Source organism: Protopterus annectens, chromosome 2.part0, assembly GCF_019279795.1.
Source record: "Protopterus annectens isolate FY-2018-M chromosome 2.part0, PAN1.0, whole genome shotgun sequence".
NCBI lineage: Eukaryota > Metazoa > Chordata > Ceratodontiformes > Protopteridae > Protopterus > Protopterus annectens.
The window spans coordinates 849,323,798-849,346,318 of record NC_056728.1 but is presented as its reverse complement, the minus strand read 5'-3'; the positions used below and the strand labels follow the sequence as shown (position 1 = coordinate 849,346,318).

General features: G+C 37.5%; 1 protein-coding gene across 1 annotated transcript in view; it reads left to right on the top strand.

Moving 5' to 3' along the window:
* Positions 1-6,407: 6,407 nt before the first annotated feature.
* The window catches only part of PARM1 (prostate androgen-regulated mucin-like protein 1), a 308,303-nt gene continuing 292,189 nt past the window's right edge, over positions 6,408-22,521 (top strand). The window contains exon 1 of the mRNA XM_044061116.1: positions 6,408-6,850. Coding sequence (XP_043917051.1) covers positions 6,799-6,850 — 52 coding nt within the window. The 5' untranslated portion in view covers positions 6,408-6,798. The remainder of the gene's footprint in view (positions 6,851-22,521) is intronic.

Genomic DNA, 22,521 nt, shown 5'->3' with positions numbered 1-22,521 from the left:
TACTGTGAAATCTGTACTGGGATACAGAAGGAAATAGTGTAGCCAGCTGTTCACTGCCCCAGGAATTTTTTTACACTTTATAAATCTAATCGATTACCACATGTTAGCTTAACCAAAAACAAGAATATAAAATGGGCAGACCTAGGGGAGAAAGCCATGAGATGGGAGAAACAAACAAAACTGGAACTGTCAGGACAGGGAATACAAGTGCAAAAATTGAACTGGGTAACTCAGACCAACCCAGGTGTGCACTTATATTCTTACGAAGACAGCTGATGGACACTCCTACTAAAGGAGGAAGAAAATGCCTTGCGAGATATACCAGAGACTCTCTGGTTGACAGGAAAATCAGACGTAGGACTCATTCATACAGCAGGACCAGTTAGTATCGCACCAAAGTTAGCATTTAGACCACAAAAGAGACAGTATCCCTTAAGAAAAGATGCAAAGGCAGGGATAAAGCCTATTATAGCAGCATTACTTAAAGGAGGGGTACTAGTAGAATCTCCCGATTCGCCATGTAACACACCCTTATTTCCAGTTAAAAAAGCCAATGGAGAATGGCGTATGGTCCAGGATTTACAAGCAGTAAATGACGCAGTAATACCAAGGGCACCCATAGTTCCAGATCCACACACTGTGTTAAACGACTTAAAACCTCAACAAAAGTATTTTTCTGTGGTAGACATTAGCAACGCATTCTTTTCAATACAGATACACTCTGATAGCCAGTATTGGTTTGCATTTACATTTCAGGGAAAAAGATACACATATACATGCCTACCACAGGGATATTGTGAAAGTCCAATGATATTCTCACAAGAAATGGCAAGCAACTTGGCAGGATTCAACCCACCAAAAGGTAGTCAGGTTTTACTTTATAAAAACAGGTTAAATACCTAGGATATGTAATATCCAAGGAAGGTAGAAAAAGTAGCAACTTGCAAGCACCAAAAACCAAGAAGAAGATGATGTCCTTCTTGGATCTTGGAACTTTTTAATTTTGCTGGATTCCATTCTATGCCTTGGAATCTGCACCTTTAACCTGACCTTATATATAAGATGCAGCTGCAGTGCGCAGACATTTACATTGATGATCTCAGGCAGAATCAATCTGCCTTAAAGCAATTAATAGCATTCTCACTAGTTCTTCTGTTAGTTCTGGGATCTAACTCTTTTTTTCTTTCAGATCTTAGACAGGCAGCAATATATGGTTACAGCAGCACAATGACAGCAACAGGGGGAGGATAAACTAAGCCCCTGATGCCTGGAACTCACCATGGTGGGGGACAGTGGCATGGTCCCTTACCCTGCAATACAAGCAGTGAGTAGTGAGGCATCATAGCTACAGTTCAGCCTTCAGTGAGTGTTCCTCCACCCACTTCACCCCCATTATTTATCGAGTCACAAGAAGTTTGGCATAACTTTCCCCTGCTAGTGGCTTCCCATTCTGCATGACTATATTGTTGGTTGAATATATGATGAGCTATGCATGCACAAGACTGCTTGACTCTGATCTGCCCTACTCTGCAGGCCGCACCTGCAGGCGGCTGCGCTGCCCATTACCTATCGGTATAAAGACAAACATCCTACGCTTGGATGATGCTGATGTGACATTGGATGTGATGGAGAGGTGACATACTACAAGGGATGGCTCTGGATAGAACCTAGTAGGATATGCAGTTCTGATATAGGATGTAGAGTGAACCTCTGACTTACAGGTATCTGAAGGCAACAGAGCAACATACTGCAATTTGTATTTAAGCACAAAAGTCTAGCTGATCAAGGACTTTAAGAACTGATCCGGGGCAAAAAAGCAATCGGGTCATCAGGGCAGTAAAATCCTCCGCCCAAGCAAAGGTGATACAAAAAGGTCCACAAAGACAGAGAAAGTCAGATCCAAATACACCTACTTGGAAGAACTGGAGAAAACACGAACCAGAACACCATACCATGGAACAGTTAAATTAAACATTTCGCTCCTTTACAACGGAGACTTCATCAGAATGAATTTATTTTAAACGAGGAATTAACAACCCTGGCTTTTTATACTAACATCAATCAACAGTCACTATAAGCTGCTAGTAGCAGTCCTAAGGGACTGTACATCTCTAAACCAATACTACCTTAAACTACTCTAAAAAATTTTGTTTTATGTCACATGCACAGGGGCAATAAAGACAAAGCAAGGAGTTTTTCACACCACCATATCCATCCATTTCACATCATCTGAATTTCACAAATGAGAATATATCTTGAGATAGAGTATTGCCTTGTTCATTATAGATATGTTTTTCCAGGTGGGTGGGGTAACACCTAACCAAAAAAAGATGCAGCTACAGTGGCAAAAGTAAAAGTCAAAGGAAATTATTCCTAGGTTTGGTATTCGGAAATAATCTGGTGACAAGCTGACAAACACTTTAACCAATCAAATCATCAGTTGTTTCATCCGCAGAGTCTGGGGTTGGTTGAAAGGCATATAGTATACTGAAAAGCAAACTGAGGAAATTAATAGCTGAGACAGGACAACAATCCACATATTTATTGTGGCCATTACTTGTTCCAGGTACACACATATACATATATGTGATGGCACCCCAACTACAATACCTACCAGGCAATCAAAGTCAAATTGTGTATAGCTATTCATTTGTTAAATTATAGGACAATCGAAAGTAAAAATGATGCTGTGTCCTTCTACAAACAACTGCCATAATCGACAGAAAAAATTTTAATAGGACAAGGGTATGTTTATAGTAAAGTAAAGACTAACTACTAAGTGAAGATTGTTTACTTATATGTGGAAGAAAAGCATATAAATGGCTGTTTGGGTACCTGGGTTCCCATACCACACGACACAGCGGCAGTTTTCAAGAAAAATTTGTATGTAATGTCCAAGAAAAAGCCTGTCAATCCAGTCCAAATCAATGCACCCTGGAACACCCTTCATGACTTAGGCGCTGGGAAAGCAACAAAATCAATCTGGGAAACTGAGAAAATTGTCTAAACTTCTCAAAATAATGAGTAATGCAACCTTTCTGTGCATCCTAGGACTAGTTAAAATTTTGTAGACATTTGTGTCATAAACTTTGTACCAGGAAGCTGAACTCAAGAATCATAATAGCAATATGCATGCGTAGTGCATTAAAGGCTTAAAAGGGTTAATACATTTATTCTGTTCATGTTGTATGAATCTGCACAGCTACTAGAAACTTTAATAAGATACATTTCATTCTGTTTATTCCATGGTATGGTGTTCTAGTTTGATAAGAGACATTTTATTCTGCTTATGTATGTGCTGAGTTGGTAAAGAAAACAATAGATGTTTGAAGCTTCCATAGTCAGCCTGCTTGTACCAAAGCTACAAATTACCTTGAATCTAGACAAAATGTAACACATGTATTTTTGTCTCCTTGCTGCTGCCTTTTGAACCTAACGTGCATTGGTCTTTGAAGTTTTTCTTTTACACCCTACCAATGGTAGCCTGGCCATCACTGCCACAACATCAAAGAAAAATACAACCATCGTACAAATCATCTCCAGTAAAACATACTGTTTCATTACAAACTCCAATCACTAAGAACTCCACTGCACAACTCTCTAAAGCCAGATGGCTGCCTATCCAGAAAAATTAGACCCCCTGCTAGCACTCCTCCTCTGCACAACCCCCTCACACCTGACTCATTCTCACCTCTAGCACAGTAACACTATACTAAAACCTTGTCATGCAACCTAAGACACTTCTACCAATATACCACATTGTGATTACACCTGCAACTAAACTACACTGCACAAACCATGCTTTCTACGCCCATGCCCTTAAACTTTGGGAATCACTAACCTACCTAAAAAAACTCCCCTCATGCATACAGCTTAGAACCAAGCTTAGGACAAGTTTCGTACCAGTGCTACCAATCTCATCACTTCAATTTAGTAGCATAGCTAGGGTAGGGGAAATGGGGCAGTTGCCGCAGGTGCAAGGTGTCAGGGAGCATGAAACATAGATGCTGATTACTGGTAGTGCAATACTGGCATTCTGATGTTGGTATTGCATTTGTGGTGAGAACTGAAGTGCTTGAAGTAATACATCTTCAATACTCCATGTGTAGAATGAATGTGACATATTGCTTGTTGCATTTGTAGCTTGGGGGGGTGGTGGTGCTGCGGTAGCATTGACGCCTCACAGTAAGACACAGTACAGTTTGATTCTCAGCTAGAGCGTTATCTGCATGGAGACATGCGTGAATGGGCGTACCTTCGTTGACAGTTGTGCGTCAAGGCTGGTAACTCAGCACGTAAAAATCAACTACCAATCATTAGCAGAATGGAGTTCTGCTGTGACGACCCCTAACCAGGAAAAGCCGAAAGACACAACAACTGGAAAAATAGCCTTGTTTTCTTCTTTTTTTTCTGATGAGCTCCTCAGAATTAGTCAGAAGAACTTTTTTTTTAATGGGATTACAGGCGGGGGTGCCACAACGGAGAGCTGCACCAGGTGTCTGAATAGTTAGTTTTGTCACTGCATCTCTTAAATCTGACTACATGTCCTATCACTATTCAGTCCTTTACCTCAACTTATTTATCCTGGCAACTCTGCTGAAATGTTTTCTCACTCCTTAAAAAGGTTATACATACAAATCATTTAGTAAAAACTACAACACTACAAGAAAAAGAGTTGTCACTCTGTATGGCCAAACAACTGACTTATGCTGTACTAATAAGCACAGGAAAAGGGATGAAAAATAGTTTATTGGGTCTTTCGTGTAGTTTTTCCTAAAAGGTTTGTATATCCTTTTTATCTTTTGGCTTGAATGTTATTTTGGGATTTTTTGAAATCAACCCATTGTTATGGACATCAGGCTTGTTTTTTAAGTTCTGTGTGTGGGCAAACAATGCATACATGTTATACTGACAAGCTCAGAAAAAGGGCAAAACATAGCCTGTGTACAGCTAAAGTGGTTTGGCTTTATTAGCCTTAATGCACTAGTAAAGACTTCAAAAAGTAAAAGTAAAAAGTCAAGGGCACTCAAAAACTATCTAATTGAAACACAGGTCCATGCTTAAAGTGTCATTTGAATGTATCATGAGGACCTCCACTACTGGGTCTTTCTTGTAGCATGCACACATACACACACATGTGTGTGTGCGTGTGTGTGTGTGTGTGTGTGTGTGTATGTGTGTGGGTGTATGTATATATCTATTTATATATATGTGTATATATATATATATATATATATATATATATATATATATGTGTGTGTATATATATATATATATATATATATATATATATATATATATATATATATATATATATATATATATATATATATATGTGTGTGTGTGTGAGTGTATATATATATATATATATATATATATATATATATATATATATATATATGTGTATGTGTATATATATATATATATATATATGTATGTATATATATATATATATATATATATGTATATATATATATATATATATATATATATATATATATATATATATATATATATATATATATATATATATATATATATATATATGTATATATATATATATATATATGTATATATATATATATATATATATATATATATATAGATAGATAGATAGATATACACACGTGAAAAAAAATCCCAGGTGCCCAGGTGGACATTTTCTGCTTACAAATGTAAGGAAATGTAGTAGTAGATATACTAAAAGGTCTGGGTGGAGGTTTGGCCCTTAGCTGCTTAACTGTACATGTCTAATGAAGATCTTCTTTTCCCAGTTAGGGGTCGCCACAGCGGATCACCTGTCCGCTCATGATTGGCAGTGGAGTTTTGCAGTGTTGAGTTGCCAGCCCAACGCTCAACTTTCCACAGAAGGCACACACATGCACACAGTCATGCCTACAGCCAATTTAGAGTGATCCACCTACAGCATGTCTTTGATGTCTAATGAAGATGAATGGTAAAAATAAACAAATGCACTCTTTATTGTACGTTGAATTACAAAGGTGCAGAACAGGAAAATCTGTATGAGAGCAGATTTCTGAAGAAAGATTCACCCATTCTCTCACTGTTTACAAATTTTATCCCAGAAAATTTGGAAATGGAATAGGTGACATGTATGCAGTCACCGTTTCTCTTGTAATATGATCTATGTTACACCTGCCTTGAATTGTTATCTGTTTTTTGTTGCACCACTAATGTGGATAAGAACCACGTGTAGTTTGCTCTTTTACACACCATGATGTCATCTGCTTGCTGTCAGTAAAGGTGTCATTTGATTCGCCTTCGCTCAGCTCAGACAAGCGAAGTGGACTTTTAGATTCGGATTTCACGTCACACTATTCCCCTGGGTTACACTTTTCGATTCGGGTTTCGTTTCACGTTACAATATTCCTCTGGGTTGCTTTCCAGTTCCCCAACGTGACAAGTGACAGCACTGACAGGCGGCCTGTCCTAGGGGCGGATACAATTAAGTCCCGCTCCCTGCTATCCTTCTTTCCGACTGCAGGGGCGGGCTGGTTTGTTGTGGGTACGCAGCAAGTGCGATGTTTAAACAGCGATGACCGGTCTTGTTATACTTTAGTGTTATCAACTGCTTCCAACTACCGAGTAACTCACCACTGCTGCCTGGACGGCTGTGGGCATTAGTGGCATACGTTCGTTAGTTTCTGAGCCTGATGACTGGCACCTTCCGTTTATAATTAGAAGTATTTGTAGAAATTAAGGGCGAAATAGACAGAAGTTAGTAAAGGGATTTTACGTTAAACTGGAGAGTAAAGTAGAGAAAACATATTTATTACAATGCAGCTCTTGAAGCATCTGCTTCTCAGCGCTTGTCTTCTGTTGGCATCTGGTAAGTAAGTTGTTCTTTCCTGTACATAAAATCGACATTTCATATAGTTTGTTTTCAGGTTGCCGGTTGGTATACTTTAATCAGCGGTTAGATAAGTGGTTGACTGGCATGCTACTCGTACTCCTGAGATCCCATATTTATACTTCGGAGAAATTGATTGCTTTTGTTTATATGACAAATTGAGTGATTGAAGAACGTGGGCGCTCTTTTACTGAAAACAAACTGTCCTTGTCATTTGGCAATAACTTGGGATTCCCAAGTTTGGAGACAGTGACATATGTCAGGCTACAGGTTTTCGATAATGATGGTCAAACATGCACTGTCATAGCAAAACCTACGTCTTTTGGGAAGTACAGCTTTTCAGATTAGAATAGTGTTGCTTTTTTATCTAATTAATTCTGTGAATGCTTTTGCCCACTTTAGTGAAGTCATTTTCAGCAAGAGTTATCTACCTTTTTCCTCTATAATTATTTAACGAACTAGATAGCTGCGTTTATGTATTACGTATCGCATAGTTTTATGTTCGCCTTTTGACTATTTTAACATATTCGTTTTTAATTGTCTCTCGCTTGCCGTGCTAAAATGTGCAACTGCCTTTTCGATGTGCCTTCGTAATCATATTCAGTATAATAAAAGCATAATGTCTAGGCCTGCTGAGGTTGCCTTTTTTACATATGGGGACGTATTAGCCATCCATATTTAACAAGCAATGCTCCAGTCCGATCTTTTAATGCTGAAAACATTATCTGTTTTCACGAGTAAGTGGAAGCTATTTTATGATCTTCTGAAAGAAAACAAGCACTCATATGAAAAAGTTGATTTGTTGGCTGTAGGACGACTTAGAATTATGATAGCAAGGTTTCTGCTGAATTATTCTGTTAGGTCTAGGCTGCTTAACCCAGTGTTGTAGGTGTTACTTTCTTGTTGCTATTACAACAGCAAGTGTATTTTAGTGTTGCAGTCTACACAAGCTGATTTCCTACCTCTCTTTTATTTTCTACTTTAATATTTTAGGGAAAACATATAGGGCTCAACCAATCAGGGACAAATCTCAAGAGAACCAGGGACAAATCCAGAAAAAATCAGGGACGCTTTTAAAATACTAGTTCTATTAACTTGAGACATTAACATAATTTCAGAATGTGAATTGATATACGTTTCCTGAAGTAAAATAAGTAATCAGCTCTTAATTATTGTCATTATTTATTAAGTATAATCCCCCACCTTTTGTTCAAAAGGCAGCAGTGTTAAGAGGAATTAAGAGGGACAAAGTTACAATTTGAGTCAAAATCAGGGACAGTTGAGAGGTAATTGTCATTCTTTACAGACTGAAAGAAAGTATTGATTTCAACTTAAAGTAATGATCTGAGAACTAACTGAATCCTGCATACCTGGAGCTCTCGTGCAAGGTAATCCCATATGTCCTTTCTCAGTTAGGGTGGTCCAAATATCAAAATAGTAATGATGTAAAATAATTCCCTTTTCATTAGATGAACATGTAATGTGCACATTAAAAGAAGAAATTTCCCAAACTGGGTATCAGAAAAAGTGATAACCATTCACACTTCACATCTCTACATAAGTCACTTAACCAGATTGAACAACACTAAGTTTATCCTAGGAAGCAGATAGTAATGCCTAGTGTGCCATAACTTTTTTAAGAATGGACTAATAAGTAAACATAACAAAGAACTGCACTGTTAAATAATGCAAGCAATTTTATGACAGTTTTTCTTATATTAAGAACAAGCACAGGTCCATAGGTAAGCATGAGGTCCAGAAGGTCATTGAGGAGCCTAGCCTAGTTTCCTAATTGCTTCATAGCAATGTCAAGTTAAGTGGTATGCTCTGAGTATCCAGTAAGCAAAGGAAGGCTGAGAGGAATGAAATCCAGGACTACAGGAAGCAGCTTAACAGTTCATCATAGCCTTAGTTCTCTGCTCTAACAGGATATGGTGCAACAGAGTAATATGGGCTATAAACTGAAGTCATATAGATTTCGTGTCCTCATCTGCATTTCTGCATTTTCACTTCCTTGTGATCTAAGGTGTCATGTTGATGGAAGCTGGCTAGTTAAAGATTGTAATAATCACTTTAGTGTACAGAGAACTACAGAATATGGTAGGGTGTGCTAAGTACACATTTCAGCAAGGTATAATACTGGCTTCTAAAAAAGGTGTTCTATTAAAGAATGTGTCTGAAAAGGGCATTGGTAATTGGGGATTCACCTGTATCACTTGTAGTATCCAAGACATATCTGACGGAGTTTACCACATGAAAAGTCAGTAAATTCCTGTATAATTATACAGTTCTCCATTGCAACTGCACAGTAGTCCAACGAAAATGACAGGAAAATATGTTTGAAATTGACATAAGAAATCTGTTGATTAGTTGCCTTAATGTTGCGGGTACAGATTGCTGTGATACAGTGTTTCCTTGCTGTTTTGTAGTTAACATCAGACCCCAAAAGTGACTGTATTCAACATAGTAGACATCCTACAAGCTTGTGATTACTCACTTTGTTATTCATTCTGGCTGTAATCTGGAAAAGCCTTGCACAAGAAGATCATAGGATCATAGGAAGTTACTAGGTTATTGGCCCTGAGGCTCTTATAAGCCTAGCCAAGAGTTTAGCCCACGCATGGACAAATCAGCATCTGATGCCCCTGTCCAGCAGGAACACGGGTGGAATCCCAGGGATGTATTTTCAATTTCCCATCCAGTTATCCAGATTGCACTTAAAAAGGGGTAAAGGGTACTCTGCTTGACGTGGAGAGGGAGTCTGTTCCGTAGATGGGGGAGTCTCTGGGATACAAATCTGTCCCGTCAGCAACTCCTATTGATGTCACAGACCAGGTTGAGGCCACGTGTGTGGGTTACTCGAGTGGAGCTTGACTTGTGGATATGCAGCGGTCTCATCAAGGCGAGGTCCGAGATCGCCTTGTATGCCAGACAGAGGTCACCTCTGAGGAGTCTATGAAACAGAGTAGAAGGCTAAGGCTTTTAGCCTATCTGTGTATGGTAGATTTTTGAGGCCCTGGATTATCCTGGTGAGGAACCTCTGTCGTCTCTCCAGCTGCTGCATGTGCTTTGCGAGGTACATGCTGAATGGAGCATTGTACTCAATAATGGCCCTTATAAGGGAAGAATACGGGGATGTTATGACCTCCTTGCTCTTGGATGAGATCCCTTACTTATGAGGTGGGCCATGTAGAAAGCTTTCCGTACAATGGAAGCAACATGGTGGTCAGAAGTCAGGCTGCTATCAATCTGGGTGCCCAAATCCTTCACGACTGACTGCATGCTTAGAACATTGTTATTAATGTGATAATTTGTGGGGACATCTCTCTCCCCAAAGGGCTGATGTTGCATTTTTTTTTCTATTCAGCTTGAGGCCATGTTTGTGGCACCAGTCATTTGTTTGGGTGAGACCCTCTTGGAGGATGTCCACGTCACTAAGGGAATTGATGACAGCTCCCAACTTGCAGTCATTTGCAAACTTGGTCAGCCAGAGCCCACTGGTTTTGGGCTGTACCTCAGAAAAGTATATCCCAAGTAACAGAGGCCCCAAGACCGAACCCTAGGGTATGCCAACTCAATATGGATCTACTGCTTGAGGTGGCTTTCCCTATTTTGACTAGGTGGGTTCTATCAGTGAGCCAGTTGGCTACCCATCTGGTAACATATGGATTGATGCCTAGTTGAGAGAGTTTATCTATTATGCCCGAGTGGGGAATAGTGTTAAACGCTTTGGCCAGGTCAAAGTGGTGTGCACCATCTTCCCCTCACCCATGGCTTTGGTGACTGTCTCAAAAAAGTCAACCAAATTTAACAGACATGACCTCCCTTGACAAAACCAAACTGTGTGGGCTCGAGTGTTTGGAGGTTGCCAATGTCCTTGTTAATGAGGTCCATCATAATCCGTTCCATGACCTTGCCGATCAGGCTAGTTAGGCTGTAATTTCCCAGATCAGTGGACGCTCCACCATTGTGTAAAGGGGTGACAATGGCTGTCCTCCACTCAGCTGGAACAAAACTGGTACTCAGGCTTTGGTTGAATAGGGCGCCTAATGGAGACATTTAAATTCATGGCTATAAAAATCATTATGTAATGATTTATTTATTTATTTTTAAACTTTTGCAGCTATAAACATGTTTGTAAGTTACAAAAGATGTACTGCTTGTACAGCATGGTGAATATCATAATCCATCTGATAGATAACTGTATCATACAAAATGCCTTTGTTGTTGCAGTATTGTTATGAGGAATGTGTTGTTGTTGCAGTATTGTTATGAAGAATGTGTTGTTGTTGCAGTATTGTTATGAGGAATGTGTTAAAGGTATGTAGCCTGTGCTGTTTTTCAATCTTTTATGATATAGCCAGTGTGTATTGAGCATTTTATCATTATTCTTTGAAATAAGCAGACACTGTGCAAACACCTAACGACTACATACAGAATTCGTTACAGCAAAGCATTTGCAGGACACTATGTAGCCATTCTGTTGATTACCATACCATGAGATACAAGCGTTCCACTGCTAAGTGAATATATCAACATATGATTTCTGGAAACAGGCCATTTAATAAAGCACCTTAGATAACATTATTTAAAAAAATTGTGTTGTTAACAAAAACAGAGAAAAGTATAAAATGATGATGCATCTTTCTTTAGCTGCATTGCATTTTGGTTTTGCTGACAATACTTTAGCATAGCTTTCTAATGTGCATTACTTTGTTTTCTTAAGCAGTAGCCTATCTCTTTGTTTAGGACTACATTTGTATGCATTTATCTGAAGAGCTTGTAGAAATGCCTTAAGTCAGTTAATAGCTAGATTGAAACTGCTTTGTTATCACTTACATGCTGTTTGTATAGTTTTTGGGTTGTTTATTTACCTGCTTTTTTATTTATTTACATTTATTAACTATAAATGTCCATCGAATAAGTACATTTTCAGTGTAGTCCTGGGAAGAAATCTCGAAATAACTAAGTCTAGGAAGTTGTAATTGTAGAATTGATAAAATACACATTAGGAAATTATAACAGTAAAGTTAATTCTAATGCAGAAGTAAAAGTTAATTCAATAATAGTCATATCAGAAAATGTTTTAGAGAATATGAACACAGTATATCTATTCACAAAGTAGAATTAAAAGTACCTGATATACCATCAGTTCCTGTGGGATAAGTGTGGACAGGGAATGGCAGAAGTTAAATTATATACCGCAGTTGTAGGATGCATTAAAAATACTCCATAAATGAGGACTTCAATTAATTTTGTTCAGGAGGCACCTTACACGTGAAAGGGAGCTTGTTTCATCATTTGCAAGGGTTAATTGCAAATCTCGAGCCATCTTGTCTGTTGCTAGTCTTTGAAACAGAAGAAAGAAGCACTGTTTAGTTTCAGTGGTTTTTAGGACAGTTCCTTCAAACAATGGTCTGAGATCAGGAAGGAGATTTGGGTGAATACAAAAGTTTGTGTGTAAGGCATAAGGGAATTACCATAAATTCCATTCATTGTATGGCACATACTGATTGGCAGTCATGGGTTCTCCTGTGATAGCATGCAATGAGTCCAAATATTCTGTTGTAGGCTTGTTCCATTTGGTATTGGAGAGATGACAAATAGAGATGAACAGAGTATGTTAAAGTAGGGAGTAAGTATGTCATTGCAGTAGCTAGGTTTGCCTTGCCTTTGAGAAATGTTTTGTTAGTGTATAATTTGTTTAGTTTCTTATTCATTTTAATCACATAAGCAATTTTAATATTTAAAAAAAATAGTTATTATTAAGGAAAGCACCAAGAGATACCCTGCATAGTATTTCCTTACTTGTAAATTGGAGCAATGTAAATACTAGTAAATGATTATTAGATAACACTTTGTTTTGAGAGAACTGTGGTGGTGTTGCTGCTGTAGCGTTGTCGCCTCACAGTAAGACGCTGTCCGGTTCGATTCTCAGATGGAGCGTCTTCTGCGTGGAGACATGCTTGAATGGGCGTACCTTTGTTGAAGGTTGTGCATCAGAGCTGGCAACTCGGCACGTAAAAATCTACTGCCAATCATTAGCGGACCGGAGTTCCGCTGTGGCGACCCCTAACCAGGAAAAGCCGAAAGACACACACACACACTTTGTTTTGAGAGACACATTTAGGGGACTATTAATATTTTTATTATTATGAAGTGTCAGCAATGAAATGTAGTAAGTACTTGAGGATCTGGAAAAACTGTGGCAGTGCTCTGAAGAAGAGTAGTTTAAATGTAAGAATGAGGTGCCACACTTCAGAAAAAACAGAATGTAGAGATAATGTAGTTTGGGTGGGGTATATTTGAATTGATAGCGGAGGCTAAGGACCTTAAAGTTATAATTTATGAAAACAGTGGTTGAAAGATTAAAGGAGCTTTGAAGTATGTTGCAGAGCTGGTGTCAGGTTGTAAATCTATCTATCTATCTATCTATCTATCTATGTATCCATCCATCCATCCATCCATCCATCCATCCATCCATCCATCCACCCACAGCCCATTTGTCTCATTTTTTGCACCTGCAGTTGGGTTGACACTTCAGCAGTGACAATCGCCTAGAGCCAAAGATCACACCAGTGGATGGCTAGCCCTGCAGCTGAATCAGGTTGTAAATGCCTGATGTATTTTATACAGATCTGTAGTATTGTCAGATTTGTGGCAGAAATTTCATTTCCCGAGACTGCATTTGAAAAAAAGATGATAGTTTGTTAAAGGCATGCAGTGGAGGTTTGCGAAGCTGATTAATGTGGTATAGGGCCTAGGCTGGAAAGGCCACATATGTTAAACATGGTTAACAGAAGGGACAAAGGCAAGATTTGGACTTGTAGGGTTTTTTGAAGTGACTGATATTAAGGAGAAAAACAAAAGAAAAGAAAGAAGAAAGTGATGCATGAACATGACTAACAAGTGAAGAAATGATGTCTAAATTAGGTATTAGGAAGTTCCTCTGTAATAAAGTTTTGCTGAGAAACTGGAATATCTTAAAATTGAATGGCGAGTTGTTACACTTCAGAAGGCCCCAAGAAGACTCTGAAGTAGTGAGGTTGAGAGAGTATGGACAGCTGTAGGGGCTTACTTGTATTATAGAAGGTACTCGATAGCCTTATGGACTTTATATCTAGTAACACATTTTGTATGGCATAGCATAGCATATTGTGTTTATAGACTGACATGATAATGCTTGTCTCTACAATATAATTTGTCAAAGCCACGTTAGATGTTGCTTTTTGTTTTTGTACGACATACTCATTTTAAGATATTAACAACATCATTGCAGATCAAGTCATGTATAAAGCAATACAGGTTTTTAATTCTGCACAACATTTTGCTCTATTTAAATAAAATTCTGTGCCACTAAAACTCAGCATTGTAAAAGATGTGCAGTCCTGGAGAAATTAATGTCATTGTATAATTGCACCGCCATCCCTGAAACTCAACATTGTAAAGGATGTGCAGTCCTGGAGAAATTAATGTCATTGTATAACTGCACTGCCATCACTGTTATTTCTACCAGCATGATTTTTGGTTTCAATGAGATTTCACCAAGAAAAAAGTCTTCACATGTGGTAAAAATGTAATGACTGTTTCTGAAGGCGAAATCAGTGGTTTCAGCGCAACATGGTCAACAAAAATTAAAATATTGTGGTAGTGCAGAGGCTTAATGTGTATGTTATGTATCTTACAAAGATAACAAAAAGTCCAAGTATTTAGTGTGAAGAATAAACACATATGTACATACTGAAATATCACAATACATTATTTTTGTTATTTTTTAGATTAAACACTTTATTATGCAGCAGAAAAAAACGTTAAATTCAGCAAACAATTAGCATTGAAGTTGCCAGAAAATGCAGAATTACCTTGAAACTTGAGTAAATAAAAAACAGCATAATTTAGTTACTCCTTTACTGGTTCTATGTAAAATATGTAAATTCTATGTAAAATAATAAACCCAGAATATAAATTCTATGTAAAATAATAAACCCAGAATAATATATTACCAGATTACTGCACCCAAAGTAGCACAGGATGCTTCATGCATCCAAGGCCAAATATTTAAAACAGAGTAGCCATTTCCTATTACATCTTTGTCATGCTTTCCCTGATTCAGCCTCCCCTCCTCTAGTTCCAGTCTTATTATAGTAATAATATCTTGTGTATTTGCTGATGTTTTGCCTTCTTATTTTCTAGTGATAGCTTTCATAGAAACTGTAATAATAACTAAAAGACCTCTTTTTCTTAATTTGGACTCGGATTATAATGTTGTCCCAACCAAACAAAAAGAGCAATCTGATTTGCACTATTGTCTGTGGAAAAAAAAAGTTTATACAGGTTTTGCTGCACTTGTTCCTTAAATTCTGTGAGAATCTGACAACTCCAAAACATGTGCTCCCAAGCACCTCTTGATGTGTACCACCAGACTTCCTTCAAAAGTCTGATCCTTGTAGGTGTTTATGGTGTACTTGTGATGGAGTACAAAAATATCTATATGCACACTTCCATGTGAGTATTTTGAAACTACATGACTTGGTATCATATCAATAAAAAAAAGAAAACAACATATTACCATCTGATCTTCAAAGTTTTCATACCGAATAACTTAGTTTTATAGCAGCTTTTGTTTTTAACCTTTTTAGATCTTAATTGGCTTTATTATTAAATTGTTAGTGTTAAAATTGATCTCCCCAGTCACAAACTCCAAGTCTGCTATTTCTCTTTAATGTCTGAGGCCAAATTAAAGATGTTTAACTTCTTTACAATGGCAATAACTCTTCCTACTCAATCCTCCATATATTCCTCAGTTAATACTCCCTCTTCACAGCTTCCCATTGTTGCTGCCATTCACCCTGAATTTCTTCCAGCTGTCTATCCTCTCCTCCTCTTCAAACTTTTAGCCTCACCTCCTTCCTAATAATACCTTCCTTAGAAGAAAACAACTGCGACTACAGAACGCTGATCTTCTTTCATGGATCAAATTATTGATTTCCCCTTAGCATTATATTCAGTTGCCTTCATTAGGTTGCTAAACTAATATAGCTTACGGCCTAGTTCACTAATACCCCCCCCCATTTTCTTACTATTCCTGAGTCACCACAAGATACATTGGGTTTCATCCCATCACATATAAACTCTTTTATGATATTTACACTGCAGCATGGGTATGATTCACTATGAAGGACTGGAAATCATAAAGCAAGAGGGTGTTTCAGTTATTACTTATTGATTTACAGCTCAGTGATGAACCAAATGGGAAGTCAGCCCAATGAAAAAAGGATGAAATATATATATGTGTGTGTGTGTGTGTGTGTGTGTGTGTGTGTGTGTGTGTGTGTGTGTGTGTGTGTGTATTGCAGGAGGCTAAGAAACATATTTTATTGGTATTGCCCTCATTTTCCCCTTTGTCTTGTACCCTAATTTATGGTTTTATCTAGGCATCATATCATTATCAGGCTGTGGCTCAGGTAACTTTGTCAGTTTATCATCTGCATAACATGAGATTCCAACCCCCGTCTTGAAACTTTAGTGCAGAATGTCTTATAGCTTCTTCAAACTGATGAATACAAAATGCAAACAAAACTAGGAGTGGATGGTACCTTTGTCACACCCCATATCAGCAGAAATGGCTGAAAGAAACCAAAAAGAGCATTAATCCTTAATATCAAACAATGATAAATTTCAGAACTTGGCATAACAAGCTTCTCTGGAATCCCAAAATTTAATAACACTTGCTGGAGGTAAGGCTGCTTCATTCTATCAAATGCTTTTTCCATGTCAAGGCTAATAAAGACCACCCAGTCCACCAGTTCTTGTGTATTTTTTGACAGTCATTGAGATTTTTACTATATTATCAAGCATCTGTTACCCCCTCCCAAAGATACACTGATCCAAATCTGTTGACTGTAGAATATTTTTTTTGTAACCACTGGTGCAACAAGTAGCACACTTGCTGTTGGTGCTGGAAGATTAGAAGACTGAGTTCTATTCCCACCCCAGGTGCATGGATTAATTTCCAGTACTGACACTGCATTGTAGCACAAGGGGGATGCTGCACTCCTGAGTCTCCCAGGTATGCTGGCCCATACTTCAGAACCGAGGCCCCATCTGCCTAAGTTGGTGGTAGCACTTATAGAAAAGAGTAGGGGAAGTTCTCCAATGCCCCAGCCAAATTTCCCTTAGTATAAAAATACCAACTTGGGTCTCCCCTGAAAGAGGTCACTAGCCTAGTGGGACTAACCTGGTCAACAGAATGTAAATAAATAAAAATGAAAATAAATAAAACAAAACTTAAAAGCAAAAATATAAATGCCTTATAGACATTTTAAATACAGAAGTGGGTTTGTAGAAGGATGACAGAGTTCTATGTCCTCCCTTTCCTTTGGTATCACCATAATTATCATCTGTCTCCATGAGTCCAGATTGTTTACAAAATTTAGCAATAGTCATGGGAACTGAGGGATTTACTGGAAGGTGCCTTTTGATCATAAACCATATATCTGGAATAATAAACCAAGTTATTAAAACAGCAGCTTGATTTATTGTTTCTTTTGAGACAGCAAGGTGTCCCAGGCTTCTTTGTTTGTCATTCTATTCCAACTCAGCAGAATATAATCTTATATAATTAACTATATCCGATGTGTCCTCAGGGAACCTGCCCTATGCCCTGTTAAAAGAGACCACATAACTGGAATAATATGCTATACAATTTGCTGCTACAGTTGAGCAGCCAAACAGTTTTCCCTCCTTCTGCTTTTCTATCTAAAAATTTCTCTTGTTTCCTTTATCAGACCCTATATCTTTTGTTGGTACTTACGTATTATCACAACCAGATTTGGGACATGCGGTAATTCGTCAGCTTTCAGTCAAACTGTCTCAGTTAACTGTACAATGGTTGGGTAAAGTGTTAAGTACTCTTCTGGCATATGGTTAATGGGCTTAGTAGAGGAATAACAGGAAAAACCCTCTTTGCGGGTAACATCCTTTTCCGACGTCAGTTCATCGTTACAGCGATCAAGATACCTGCTGCTTGTCAGTGTGGTAAAGAATGACTGCCCTTTTGGGGGGAACTTTTTGGCAAATGCTTACTATTCAGATTGGGGACCCAAGTTCATACAGCAAAGAAAGTATGCCAAAAGCTGAACACACAACACTTGCAGTAACGCAAACACATGACATTTTCTGCATTGTGACTGTAAGCAGTATACCGTTCATTCACACTGCTAGACTGCATCAAAAGTCATGCATCTCGGATTCAGATTTCATGAAAGGAAAGTCACTGATGAATATATGCAGTGACTGTTAGTCGGTAGAAATCATGACAATGAAACTTGACTGTAAGGACTGCTAAGTAACACATTGAACATGTTTTGAAAGGCAACGGTTCTCTTCTGGAGAATGTGTTCGCTTTGATGAGTCGTGACATTAACTACTACTGTAAAGCAGCAGTCATGTGTCTATTTCGGCCAAGGATGCTACCTGCAAAGAGCAAAATTGCCTTTATTCCTGTTTGTATGTGTCAAAGAATGTGACCCAATACTGTTTAACACTATACATTACCCTTCTTCCATAAACATACATAGTTTCGCGGAAAAAATTATAAACTATGCCACCGGCAAAATATGGTTGTGATAATACGTAAGTACCCTTTTGTTTATGCTGCTTATCAGACTGAAGTATATTGCTTTCCAGTATATTCAACTCAGGCAGTTTAATCTTTTTTTTTTAAATTGTCTAGTAAAATGTTATTGTATATATTTTCACCTTTTAAACTTGTCCTATGCCTTATTTAAATTCTACCTTTCCCTTCTTTTGACTCTTGCTTGGATTGAAGCAATTCCTTATACCACTTATAGATATTGTGTTGCTCTAAATAATGAGTAGTGAACCTTCAGTGCTTGCCTAGGATTCGCCTAAATAATGACGAAACATCTAACTCCATTAGACCATTATCAGAAACAGCTACATGATGGGTGCACCACTTAGTGGGTAAATGTTGATGTTAAACACTAATAAACATCATGTGAATTCTAGATAATGTTTAATGTCTTAATATCTTCCAAAATAAAAGATACAGCCAATATTATTGGACAACATGCTTGACAAACAACTAATACTGTTTTTTTAATATGCAGCATAAGCCACCTTTGTTGGTGTAGACAGATAAAGCACTGACTATGACTTAAGCAGCCTGTGTTCACTTGGTGGGTAGGACACAACAACCCCTATGGTTACCTGGAGGATATTTGCTCAGGAGTTGGGGAAGGCTTGGCAGTCAGCAGACATGGGGCAAAAGGCATGCAGAAATGTTATGCAACATACCTTCTGACCCTTGGTGCCATGGGCAACCTAGATCAATCGCTTACCTCTGTCATACTCATCACTTTGTTCCAGTAACCCATACACAATGTTAACTCCTCTTACCAATTTGATATACCAGTAGAGAAGCCACTGACTTTCTAAATTCCTTTTGTGTAAAAGCAGGGAACAAATACATATAAAATATTGTACGTTTTAGCCCATAAATCTCTCATTTATTGTAAGCATATCAGACCTATAAGCCAGCCACAGTATCCTTTGTTATAAATTGCAGGTCCCAGAGAACAGTATAATAATAACTCTTTTTCTTACCTTACCTGGTATGAAGGGATGACTTCTCTATCTCATTATGTCCATCAGCAGGTTTGATTACTTGGGCTTATAAATACATATTGAATAATTCAAATAGCTCTGACCGAGTATGCCTAATGCAGTGAGAAGCCCTACTTCTCTTAACTGGGTGGCTTAACTGTTGGCATTCTAAGTCCAAAAATCTCATACTTATGACTTTAATTATCTATTTGCACTATCCATTGCATTGCTGTAAGCTAGTTGTTTATGTACCAGAACTATGCATTCTCCCTCATATCACAAGACTTTCATCTTTAAAGTCTACTAGACTGGCTGTTATATAAAGATCTTAATAAATTATCTTACAACTTGAGAATTTTGTAGAATTAAAACAACCTGACAACGTTTTGAGCATCAAACTGTAGTAAAAACACAACTATTCACACCAGTAAGCAGAAAGCTTTGTAACTATATACACAGCATGAGTTTTATAATACAACTTAATGTCATGTATAAAACATCCCACATTCTTGACTTCCAAGGACAAGAAATGATCCTAGAATTAAGCTTCTTAAACAGAACTAGTCTGTAGGCAGCACAATGACCATGCTAGTACCACCCAAATAGCAGTGGCCAGGGCAGTCACAGTTTTCCACATCTCCCAGCCCAATTCCATTGTCATTCATTATTTGAACAGCTTAAACTAGTATTACAGACTTAGGTTGTCAAAGAACTATTTACTCCATAAAATTCTACTTATGTCTAGCATATGTATTATAAATTTTCCAACTTGGAGGCAGAGAAAGTCATCAAATCTTAAAAGTTATTCCTGCGATCTAGTAACAAAAGTAGTTCCCTTTCTCACATTTCAGTTTTCAGTGTTTCGTGACTCACTGTTCCCTTTCTGTACTTGTCAACTGTCCCTATTTGTGTCTTAAACCTTTACTCTATTCCTTCTACACTTGGATTTTCTTAATGAAAAGTTCATGGTTTACACTCAGCAAATACTGATATTAATTACAGTTACATGCTTATTATACTTCAGAAAATGCATGTTAAGTCACATCCTCTTTTTCTCTCAAATTTCTAAGTTAATAGTACCAGTGTTTAAATGATATCCATTATTTGAGACCTTTTTCCAGTTATAGTTTCTTTGCCTCTAATTTTGGAGGTAAAAGGTTGAGAGCTATGCTTTCACTTAATATAAGGTATATCACTTTAAACATTTATGATATGACTGCATATAATGTTAACTAGTACACGTCCATAAAACAATATTTTTTGTTTTTTTATATGGAAACAGTCATCATGGAAACTGCTGAAAGAACTACCCATTTCTTCTCACTTTGAAATTAAGTTTAATTTAAGCCTCATTTTCATTGGATATTCCTCATCAAGTGACTCTAAAGCAAGAGACCAGATGGTCTTCATTGGTGTGGGGTGGCAGATATCCATCCACCCTTTAAGCTACTTGCTAGATAACATTCTTAATTCTTTATTCAGAAGTAGTGGAGCTAATAAACTCCAAGGAAACAAAAGTACAGCCTTACTCCATAAAAGTAAAGAATTGGCCTTAACATTAAATACACAGTAGGCTGTGTAAAAGCCAGTTAGATGCCTTCACTGTCATTTTATCTCACAGTGCCACATTCTGCCTAAGACTGTGAATGAATTCAGACTCACTGATGCATTTCCTTTTATGTTTTCCATACTATCTCAAACAGACCTCTCACTGTCCAGAATCAGCTGTTCTTTCTGAGCTGTCTCCCTATAACAGAAGATTTCTCTTGGACTTACACAAAACCTTTCTGTAGGTCCCTAAACTTTTTGGCACCTTAAGGCAGAAAAATCTCAACATATGCTGGCTAAAACAATTGATAATGGATTCTTTTGATTTTTTGTTACCTCCTAACAGCAGCAAATTAAGCTATATGTTGTGTGGTTACTGTGGAATAACCCTTTTTAGCATGTATGAGATGGTGTCTATTTGTGCACATCTTATGCAGTTGCATTTGCAGTTGCAAATGACTTTCCGTATTTGCTTTTTCAATGCCCAAGATTCTGTCTCCAACAAAATGCACTTTTGGTGGAGTTTTCACTGTTGTTCCCACATGTAGAACTTGTGTGCCTACTCTATTTTACTTGTGCTCTCAGGCAACTCAATCCATTTAGCTAAGTGCTGCCTCAGAAACAGCATACAGTACTGGCTTTCCAACTTCTCTGGGACTCCTACTAGCTGTAGAATTGTCCTTCTTGCTCTGTCTTCAATGTGCAGTCATGAATTAAGTGTACCCTCAGCCATGGGTGGTTGTAAAAAACGTGGAATCCCTCTGACACACACTTTTTTTAAAGGATCATGCAAAAATATTCTTGTTATATTCCCTTAATTTTTCTGATTATTTTAAATGCATACTTATCTATCAAATTGTTTTAAATTGTATTTATTGTTTAGTAGAGCAAAATTTGTTTGTGTGCATTTTGGATGTTTAATCTTGAATACTTATTATTTTGTAAAGTAACATTTGTTTGACTCTGCTTTTAAACTGTAATAGTGAACATTTTTTTCCAGCAAGAAGTGAACAATATTTATAATCAATAATAACAAAACTGCTCATTTCAGAACATATCAGCCATAAAAGACAATTCAGACGGTTGCCATTATAATCCATCAGTTTACAAAGTACATTGATTGTGTACACATCAACTTGCTTTACATAAATGCACACTTTCTTCTGCAGTTGCTAGACTAATGACTTTTTAACTTGACCATGGCAGCAGAAGTAGTATTACATGTCCAAGCAGCTCTCATGATAAGCAGTTATAATTACAGAGCTGACTGTGTGCACTTCAGATATCTGAGCATGGTAAATAATAAAAAATGGATATAGTAACATATTTTACATTTGTTTCACACAAACACATAGTAGCTAGAGTTAAAGCATTCCAACATAACTTCATACAGTAGCTCAGTAGTCCAACACAGTTGGATTAATGACTGACTAATGATGGTATCTGTTGAAGAAATTGACTTTTTAAAAGGGTAA